At 47.5% G+C, this 11,271-nt stretch overlaps 1 protein-coding gene across 1 annotated transcript in view; it reads left to right on the top strand.

Annotated features, from left to right (window-relative positions):
- The first annotated feature begins 250 nt into the window (after window positions 1-250).
- LOC146191912 (uncharacterized) overlaps window positions 251-11,271 on the top strand; it is a 31,044-nt gene continuing 20,023 nt past the window's right edge. Inside the window, exon 1 of the mRNA XM_084600398.1 lies at window positions 251-1,070. Within this exon, the coding sequence (XP_084456524.1) occupies window positions 251-1,070 (820 nt within the window). The remainder of the gene's footprint in view (window positions 1,071-11,271) is intronic.

Genomic DNA, 11,271 nt, shown 5'->3' with positions numbered 1-11,271 from the left:
GACATGACGATGAAATATTGTCAGGCATGCGCACAGAAGAGGAGAAGGAAGTGCAAAAAGAGGCTCTCCGGGATAGAGAAAGAAGAAGAAGAAGCTCACCATCTGTTACTTAGCACATCAGGCTAAGGTGCAGAATCGCTCTGTAAATAAACCCTAACAGTGTGGTGGAGGTGCTGCAAAGATCACCACGGATTCCTCTCTACCGCGTTCGAGCCGACGACTCGCTGGGCTTCCCCCTTTGACCACCACAATGATCCAGGACGGCGACGCACGGCAGCCAGGTCCAGCTGCACCCGTATGGCAGCATTACCGTGAGCCGCGGACCTTTTCTGGCAAGGCTGGCGAAGATGTGGATGAGTGGCTCACCAATTACCAGCGGGTGAGCAAGTACAATCGCTGGGATGCTACTGTAATGCTGGCAAATGTTGTTTTTTTCTTAGACTCCACAGCCCTGACATGGTTTGAGAACCATGAAGCGTCTCTAACGAGCTGGGAACGTTTTGAAGAGGAGCTTCGAAATTGTTTTGGGGATACCACGGCAAAACGGAAATGCGCTGAGCAGACTTTATTCCAGCGAGCCCAAGGGCCTGGTGAAACATGTACAATGTACATAGAAGAGGTCCTAAAACTCTGCAAAGCGGTCAATCCGAGCATGTCTGACGAAGACAGAGTTGGCCACCTCTTAAAGGGCATCGCGGTGGATGTATATAACTTTTTAATTACAAAAGAAAACTTAGATTCTCCCGCGGCCGTGATCAAGCACTGTCGTACTTTCGAAACTTTAAAGTTGCGTCGCATAACCCCGAAATTCGGCCGTCTGCCTAACGTGACCACTGTTGCAAGCGTGGATTCTCACGAGCATTCACATGAGCCTCCGAATTTGGCAGAGATGATTCGCCAAATTGTCCGTGATGAGCTTTCCCGCCATCAAGATGTGAACCGCAGTGCAATCCCCTGTGATAGCTGCTCCCTGCAGGCAGCTCCCATCCAGCGCTCTTCTTGGCGTTCTACCGCTCCTCCTCCCGTCCGTGATCACCGAAACGACTCATATGGCCCTGCTCCCCCAGCTCGTACCCACTACAGGGCGCCACCTCCTCCGCAACAACCCCAGCGGCTGGACTTTGCTGATCGCTGCGATCCTGTTACCGAGGCCTATTATTTGGACCGTGCTCGTGAACCACCCGTCTGTTACCGCTGTGGTATGCTTGGCCACATATCCGGATTCTGCCGCCGCCGGAACCCGGCATCACGCTACCAGCGCCAATGGACAAATCGCCGTTCTACTGTGAACCCAGAAGTCCATGACCCGACCTATCCTCCTCCTTCGGGCTCCTACCGCTACGTACCACCACGCAACGACTCGCCAGTTTCTGATCGCAGCCTGACTCCTCCTGCCCGCCGCTCCCGACAATCGCCTTCTCCCCGCCGTTCCTCTCCGCCACCGGGAAACTAGCGTGTGCGGCCGATGGAGGTGCGGTCGCCAGGTCATCGATATTGCCAATTCCTCTACCGGTCGTTATGCTGAAGAACCGCTTGGAAGTGTTAGTGGATGGTGTTTGTGCTATGGCTTTAGTGGATACTGGTGCTACAGTTTCCGTGATGAGCTTAGATTTTAAGAACCGCCTCGGCCGCAAAATTATGTTTGGCTGGGATAGCACTGTCATATTTCGAGGTGTAGGGGGAGAATCGTTGGTTCCGCTTGGTATTTGTTTTGTAAATGTAGCGATGGCTGGACACGAGTTTAGAACTGAATTTACGGTGCTCCCTCGCTCTACGCACGACGTTATTCTAGGAGTTGACTTTTTACAGCAGTGTGGCGCAACTCTCGACTTCAACAGTGGCGAGATATCAATAAGCCCCAGCCTTCGATCGGCCCTCATAGAAGAATCGCCGCGGGCGGTCCAAGTGATTTCTGTCTTCGAAGATACCGTCATTCCGGCGATGTCCGCCATCTTCGTCCCAGTTGTGTCTTCGGGTGCGGTTCCCAATGCCTTCGACACTCTGGTGGAACCCACTTCCCTTTCCGGTGCCAAAAAAAGTGTGTTGGTGCCCCGCAGCGTTGTCCGAGTGAACGAGGGCCGTACCACGCTTTGGACTGTCAACCACACCAATGAACCTGCCGTATTGCCGCGTGGTTTGAAACTCGCCGACTTTGAAGAACGCCTTTCTATGCACATCGCCGCGTTCAATGACGGCGTTGCTCGTTCAACTATACGTCCCGATCATGCTGATTCCCAGTTTAAGTCTATGATAAATGAATCGCTACCCACCAACGACCAGCGAATATTAATGGAGGTTGTTATGAAACATGCGGACGTGTTCGACTTTGCTCGAGATCAGCCACCACCGATTCCGCCTTCCCGCACCCATCACATGATCGACACTGGATCTGCACACCCGATTAGACAGACACCATACCGTGTTTCACCTTCAGAACGTAAGATAATTGACGAACAGGTCCGTGATATGATGCAAAGAGGAATCATTCAGGAATCATCTAGCCCATGGGCCGCCCCTGTGATTCTCGTGAAAAAGAAAGATGGCAACTGGCGATTTTGTGTCGACTATCGCCGCCTCAATACTGTCACCAAGAAGGATGTTTACCCGCTCCCACGTGTTGATGATGCCATTGACTGCCTCCATTCAGCTTCCTACTTTTCATCTGTTGATTTACGGTCCGGATACTGGCAGATACCGATGCATCCGAAAGACAAGGAGAAGACGGCATTCGTGACTCCCGATGGGTTATATGAATTTAACGTGATGCCTTTCGGCCTATGCAACGCTCCGGCTACATTTGAAAGATTTATGGACACTCTTTTGCGTGGTCTGAAGTGGCAAATTTGCATATGTTACCTAGATGACGTAGTGGTTTTTGGGAGGACCTTCGCCGAGCATAACAGCCGTTTAGCTGTGGTCCTTAACTGCATGGAGAAAGCGGGTCTCGTGCTGAACTCTAAGAAGTGCCGCTTCGGTGAACGCCAGATCGTTGTGCTTGGGCATTTGGTTGACAAAGACGGTGTTAGGCCTGACCCACAGAAGATTGAAGCTGTCAGCTGCGTCAAAGAGCCCAAGTCTGTGAAAGAACTCAGGAGCTTCCTGGGACTTTGCTCTTACTTTCGACGCTTCATCCCTAAGTTTGCTGACGTAGCCTACCCCCTCACATGCCTCTTGCAGAAAGATATTCCTTTCAAGTGGACTCCTGAATGTGATTCTGCGTTTCGCCAGCTCAAGTTTCTTCTTACCTCGCGGCCCATACTGCGTCATTTCAGCCCGACAGCTCCCACTGAACTCCACACTGACGCAAGTGGCATCGGCGTGGGTGCTGTGCTCATACAACGGCATGACGGAAACCAACACGTTGTCGCTTACGCAAGTCGCACCCTTAGCAAGTCTGAACGCAACTATACCGTGACAGAGCAAGAGTGCCTTGCCGTCGTTTTTGGCGTACAGCGGTTTCGCTCGTACCTTTATGGACGTTCCTTTACAGTCATCACCGATCATCATTCGCTTTGCTGGCTGGTGAATCTACGCGACCCCTGCGGTCGGTTGGCCCGCTGGGCATTACGCCTTCAGGAGTTCAACTTTACAGTGTCGTACAAAAGTGGCCGCCAACACGCTGACGCTGACTGCCTCTCCAGGCTGCCCCTCGCAACTACCCTCTGCGATGACAACTTTGACGACTATCTTGCCGCCGTTTCCGTACAATTTCCGGATCTTGCCACTTTCCAGCGAGAACAACGAAAAGATCAAGACTTGGTAGCACTTTTTAAAAAAGCTCGTGATCCGGCATCTGCGAACCCTTTCTGCATTCGTGATGGTTTGCTGTATCGAAAAAATTACTCGTCTGGCGGTGCACGCTTTCTGCTAGTCGTTCCGGCTAGCCTCTATTCCTCTGTTCTACACTCTATGCACGATGACGTTACAGCTGGGCACTTGGGGTTAGGCCAGGACTCTTACGCGCATTAAGGAACGTTTCTACTGGCCAAATATGCGTCGAACGACTCAGCGTTACGTGAACTCCTGCGTGCAGTGCCAGCGGTTCAAGCTCCCCACGACTTCTCCGCCGGGCCACTTACATCCGGTGACACCACCGACCACACCATATGAGCAAGTGGGTGTTGACCTCATAGGCCCGTTTCCCCGCTCGTCCAAAGGCAATCGCTGGGTCATCGTGTGCGTTGATCATCTCACGCGTTACTGTGAAACTGCCGCCATCCCTTCCGCCACCGCTGCTGACGTCTCGTTCTTTCTTCTTCACGCTGTCGTCCTCCGTCATGGACCTCCTCGTGGAATTATCAGTGACCGAGGCCGCCAGTTTACGGCAGATGTTGTGGAACAGCTTCTGCGCTATTGTACTTGCCAGTTGCGTCACTCTACGCCGTACCATCCCCAGACAAATGGCCTCGTCGAACGTACAAACCGGACACTGACAAACATGCTTGCGATGTATGTTGACTCGCGGCACAAGAACTGGGATGACGTGCTTCCTTTCATTACTTACGCCTATAACACCTCAAAGCATGAGACAACTTCTTATAGTCCATTTTTCCTCCTCTACGCCCGTCCGCCTCGACGTACTCTTGACACCATTTTGCCGTTCTCTCTCGACACCGAGCCGTCTGTTTCGAGCACCCTCTGCCGCGCTGAAGAGGCTCGTCGGGTCGCCTGATTACGCACTCTGGCCTCGCAGGACCGCTCTAAGCAGCGCTACGATCATGGGCGTCAGGATGTCTCCTACCTTCCCGGCGACTTAGTGTGGCTCTGGACACCTATCCGCAAGCGTGGTTTGTCCCAGAAGCTGTTGTCGCACTACACAGGTCCCTTTAATTGTGCTCAAACGCATCAACGAGTTGAATTACGTCGTGTCTCGCCAATGTTCCCACGGTCGCCCCTCTCGGAAAACACAGGTAGTTCATGTCGCAAGAATGAAGCGCTGCCGCTCTCGCTCGGGACTCTGAAAGCCCAGGGGCTTCGTCTGCGAAGGGGGAAATGTCAGGCATGCGCACAGAAGAGGAGAAGGAAGTGCAAAAAGAGGCTCTCCGGGATAGAGAAAGAAGAAGAAGAAGCTCACCATCTGCTACTTAGCACATCAGGCTAAGGTGCAGAATCGCTCTGTAAATAAACCCTAACAATATGTTTTAATGGCCAGCGGGCCTGGCGCGAGCGCTCCACCCCGCGCCATTGCCCGCTTCGTCATCTTCGTAGCGATATTCACTACCCGTCTCTCCAAAAAAAAAACAGCAAAGACATGTCTACCGGGGCGGAATTAACTGCTTTATTTTGTAAAAATGACTCGGAACTCACCATGTTCTTTCTCAAGAATTTGCTTTTTATTTGTTGTTCGCCGCTCTTTACTGCCCGCTCGATTCCAAAATGCTTCAGGACGAGAAGCAACGCTTTCTTCCACCCTGATTAAACAAATCTGTAACGAACTTGACCAACAGTATGTGCTATTCAGACTGAAGTTTAGGTTTAAGTATATGCATGCTCACTAAAACACTTACTCAACGAGGTTTTACAGAAAACGTTACACTCACCAAACTTAACAGAACACACATAATTCAACCAACAAACTGTCCCATAGGTTACGTTCCCGCTGCTTTCAGACTGTCCGAGCCCGGCGTTCTCCCAGTTTACGTTTCGCAAGTAACCCATCCTTCGACTGCGCGGGCAATGCTATGGAGTGTCGGTATAGGCCGCACGTTCATCCGCCCTCGGGTCTCGCTCCACGTGAGGCGGTTCCCTTTGAAGTCGGCCAGCAGACCAGCTGCAAGGAACGTTCTGCGACACGCAAGTGAACCAGTAGGAACCGCAGAGCAACGCCGTTTTTTTTCTTTTTCATCTCTTCGCCGACGTGGCTGCCCTGTTCTATCGAATTAGCCCTTACGAGAGGGCTGGGCAGGTTAGATGGAGAAAGCGCAGACTCTAATCGCAGACAGGAAGAAACGCTGCCTTGAACAACCTCATGGCTACTGCTAATTTTTGATGTCAGCTCTCGCCGATAACAGCGACGTCGGTCTCTTCATGCTCTCATTTGGCTTTTTGGACAGCAGGAGGCGCGGAACAGTACCGCCAGCCGTGCGTATAACGATAAGAAACACTTTGCATTGATGAGCTCCCTGACAGCAGCTGTTCGCTGTATCATTATTACTATCAACAGATATCTGCCATGTCTCGAGCATGTACCAAATCTGACCTCATCTGCGAATAAAAAGCTAGGTGTCCTTAAATGTAACATTTCCCTTGCTTCTTAACATGTAAATTAACTTGCTTAAAAATTATTAATCCGATCGAAACTTGAGTACGCATCCGCCATTTGGATCCCAAGAAAACATACCTAGGAAAAGAAAGATGTGTTAGGTGCTGCATGCAAGATACTTCACTATTCCAGATTCACTAAGACATTGCCTGCGTGCGCTGGGATTGAGTCTCACGGAGAAAAACAGTATTTGGTGAACACTTGCCGCCTTCTAAACATTCCCTTCGCATAGGACATACACACCTCACACGCTGCTTCTCTGTTACAAACCAAGACAAACCACAATTTCATGCAAATCATATTACTCTTGTAAAATACGAGGTACTTTGGAAGAAACATCACGCACTTTTTTGCAAGGAAAAGATCCCTTTTCTTCATGAATTAGTTTTAGATCAAAACGCCCTCGTCGACTTATTTTGCATTTTCAATTTTTCAAAAAAGATGAGCGTGTTTAACAAAGTGCAGATTGGAAAGCGTAATGATAGAATACATGCAACAAAATATATGTATCTAACCGTGTGCTTGGCGCAAGACCGCCTTAGCTGCTTATTTGCTACAAGCCCCAGCCCAACACAACACAAGAGAACGCGGAGACGCTTCTTCAATATTCTAATAATCTATGAAAGCCAGACAAATGTCATTAGGGAGGACTTGCGGCCTTTATAGATGGATGCTTCTTTGATATTCTAAGTGATGAAAGTCTTTAGGAATTAGGCCTTCGCCGTTCAAGAATTTCTAAATGACTTCTTTGATCTACACCAGATCCTTAGCAGTTAATGCGGTAGCTCATAGACAAATCGTGCGTGTTAGTGCCTTAGTCGAGGCAGGACCTCAAATGCGTTCGTGCAGCTAAGCATACCCGAATAAAAGGAGGCTAAGAGGCAGGTGGTAGAAACATTGGCCACCAGCCACGGGTGCCACTTATTGGTGGCGTGATAACGTAGTCATGCATACCGTGCAGAGCGCTCATGTGCTGCCCCTTGCGCTAAATGTCCGAATCCAAACAGATAATATTATTCAAGTAAAGAGAAGATTGTAAGGCAGCCATTTCGCGCCCATACGTGCCAGCCTGATAGCTGTTAGACACGCCAGAGATCAGCAGCGATGGGAGGTGGCTGAAAACCACAGGGCTGTCCCGCACAGACCGATCCTTTTTATGCATGCAACCATATCTGCCAGCGCTGATGTTTGACAGTTTTGCTCTAGAAGAGTTACTCCTAGTTCTGCCAGAAATTTAATACCTGAGTGTCCTCCATTTGAGTTTAACATTTTTTCGCTAAAATCGGTCATGCCACAGTGGTTTTTGGTTTATGTGTACAACAATCATTTAGATGAACTGCTGAAAACAACGCTGCCCATCTACGAAAACTTATATTTGATACTGGCGTTTTATAATATAAAATCAAGAACCTACTGACGAATAAATTGCACCTGTAAATAATTGCTGGTATGGGACATTTCCGCTTACTCAAATAAGCGATTGGTAAAAAAATGGCGTCCAAAATCAAGAAACATAAATGCGGTGAGTCATCAATTGATTGTTTAAATTGGACGAATTGCCCGAATTAAGGGGACTACTTTAATTCTTAGCATTTTGAAGGGACTGCTTGAACAGCGCGCCTGCCTCAAAAACATACAGCGAGGAAAGCACCAGACGGCTGCCGAAAAATGAAAACAAATCTGGACAGCGAAGAGAGAATTAAAAGGTGCTAACTCTCACGTTGTTTCTAAAACTTCCTATAATAGTGAACGGATTTAGAAAGATGCCCTCCACACCTCGTGTTATCGTTATTCCACATGAGGCAATCTCTATACCCGTTCGTTGGTTGGTAAACGCCACCCTCATGGGAACGACTTCGTGGGAAAGTCCAGCGAATTTTTCTGCAGTTGATCTTGTGACCACAAAATTGTGGGTTCTAAGACACTATGCCTCAAGTCCCGCTGTGAAAGCAGGCTTTTTAAAGAGCACTCGATACATAATTTAAATATTCGGGAAATACTTCAGACTTATGCTTTTGAGGGAAATGTTTTACGTAGGAAATGAAGTGAGTGCAGGTTTTGTCTGTGGACCCCAAGAGAGAAAAGCAAATAAAATTTTGGTGTGAAATATTTGGTATATAATTTAATTTTGGATGTCGCATTACCCAGCAAGGAGCATGGAAACTTGAGGCATTACTTATTTGACAATGGTTACTTAATGATAGAAAGCGTCACAGCAGCAATAAATTTGTATGACAAATGATATGTGACCTATTGCATCGAAGGAAACTTTTTCAGGGAACATATCACGTTACCGTATAATGACAATAACGTCACTTTATTAAAACCAGAACTGCTTACTAGGGGAGCAAGAATATCCAATTTCTCCAATTTCAGTTCTTGCCATTTGTCTAAGCGCTATCTGAGAAACGTGCCGGCAACTCAACTTTGGCGTGCACAAATAGAGCGCAGTTCACCTGCAATCAGCAACAGAAAAAGTGACAACCGTGAAGGCTAAGTTAAGTCTGAAATTTCTTGCACCCTGAGCAAACAACTTTTTAGAGTACTTATCGCCCTAAAAAATAACAATGGAGCTCAATTGCGGCAGTAGTGAGGAGGATTCGCGCAAGCGTTTGAAGAACGAGGAGGAAGAAAACAATTAAGGTTGTACAACTGGGGCGCGCAGGACTTTTATTTTTTACTTCAATCCTATCACATTGTCTTTCCTTTTCCTCTACGTCTGCAATCAATTGTTTTACGTGTAAGCCTACTCAAAAACGTTTTTGCTGCCCAATTCTTAGCCGATCACCCTCTGTGGGTATGTGCCTTATGTTATTAGGACAACGGCAACAACAACTGAGGGCCATGTTGAGATTCGGTGTTCAACATTAAACGCAGTAATAACGGCTTGGTGCCTACCCTACTTCTTTTATAAGGGGGGCGATACAAAGATAAGCAACACTGTTTTATTCGCCAGATATCATTGTAAGGTCGCTTTGGTGGTTTCGGAACGAAACGGAAGGCTCTGGAGCAGGCTAGGTTAGACCATCGCCTGTGCCCGGGTACCAGCGTACAGTCCGGCCGCTTAATTCCTTACACTGTGACCTTAACGAGGCGGTGCGTATGGACAGAAAACGCTAAAAAGATGGAAGGACAAATAACCTCTATTTCCATTTGGAGGTCAGGTTGTGCGAATAGATTTTGCTGACTAATCAATTTCACTCCAATCAAATGCACTTAAACGTTTTACTTATAATTCCCTTATTTGGTCTCAGGTTTTTATTTGGAACAGATGTTGAGTATATTTCTATGTTTGCTGATGATAGTGATGGTGAACTCCTTGCTCTCTTGCACCGCTTCTGCGAACAGCAAATGACACAAGATTTGATGTGTCAAGATTGTTGAAGTGCAAGCGTACTAAAGATCCTTGATCTTCAGAATTCTTTGTTCTGCATGTTCCTGTTCTCAGTAGCGAAGTTGATGTGTTGTTGAAACTGAAAGAAGAAGGAAAAGAAAGTGCACGGGCCTGCTACTGGCTCTGTAGCTGAGCCACCTTCGCTCCCTCGTGCGTACAGAAGAGAAAATAGAGAAGAAAGAAAAAGAAAATGAAAGGTTAATGTGTCCGCCGAGAACTGACGTAGTCGCTAAGCCTTCATTTCATCCTATTTTTGTCATTAAAATGTTTTCTCTAATCTTTCACGTCGTGATCGATCGGTCCACCGAAAGTGGCGATGCAGTTCCTGTGTCATTCCTCTCATTTTAACTTTCAAACGCTGATCCCGCATTCGATGTCAGAGCAGGGTGAAAATTCCGAGGTGGTCGAAATTATTCCTCACTTCTCCAACATGACACCTTTTTTATTTTCTATAGATCGCTAGTAGTTCCCTCTCTCCTTCTAGGGAGCCGTTTAGGTGTCCACGAATAACTGATACAAATAATGCACGTTCCCTTTGTCCCAAAATAAAACTGATGCATCACACACCCAACCTGCCGCGGTGACACAGTTGTTTTGGTGCTGGGCTAATGAACCTGAGCACCTGGGTTTGAGCCCGACCGCAACGCCCGCATTTCGTTGGAGCCGGAATGCAAAGGCGTTCGTGTGCTGTGCGTTGTCAGTGCACAATACAGATCTCCGGTTAATCGGAATTGTTCCCGAACACCGCTGTCTCGTTCTCTCTTTAACTTTTCCTTCCAAACTTCGTCCTTTCTCTCACGGCGAGCTTCAGGTTTCCAGGGAAAAGTGTGACAGACACTGTGCCTTTCTTTCCTCTCAACCAATTTGCATATTTAGTTCACACGCCGTCCTTATTACAATGATGACAATACTAATACTGACGATATAAAATACACAAGGCTTGTGAAGGGTACTTTAAATACATATCTTAATGGTTTTTCGTGTATAGCTAACCGCGGTAAACACGGCATGTTAAATGAGCAACGCAGAAAACATTTTAAATCGGAGAGCCCTCGCAAATTTAATGATGATTCTCCCCTTTGCTGACTCCTTCAAGTACACGGTGAATGCAATCGATCCGTATCCTAGAAATTCACTTTCAGCTTTCGTGAATAGAAGCCGGAAGACTGTGCCAAAACTGGCGCGCGTTATGCCCCAGTAATCAGATAATTTTAGTTCCATTCAGAAAGATGAAAAATGTTCGCTGTTTTCAGTGCGCGAACATTTTTTCTTCATGTTATATCCTTTCTGTGCCTCAGAAACATGAAAATAGAAGTTCAGTAACTTCTCTGCCTGGTTTTTATGCACTTAGTTTTCTTTTCCCCTTCAGTCCTTTTTATAAGCTCCCCCACGCGTTTGGTTTCCCGTTTCTGTCTCTTGGGAATATCACTTTCCTTGTCCGAGATAGAAAAGTGCAAGTTGAGACGTAAGATAAATAGCCAGTACTTTAAAGAGCACTCCGGACTCAAGAGCTCTTTGATGTTCTTAGTACGCCAGTCAAGATTTCAGGAAACAGATTCTAAACTTATATGAAAATCCGGTCGCAGAGCCAGCGTTCCCTAGGAATTTTGTCACT

Source organism: Amblyomma maculatum, chromosome 4 (genome assembly GCF_055883805.1).
Source record: "Amblyomma maculatum isolate TAMU_Amacu chromosome 4, ASM5588380v1, whole genome shotgun sequence".
NCBI classification, from domain to species: Eukaryota; Metazoa; Arthropoda; class Arachnida; order Ixodida; family Ixodidae; genus Amblyomma; species Amblyomma maculatum.
This window is presented reverse-complemented; position numbering and strand designations above follow the sequence as displayed.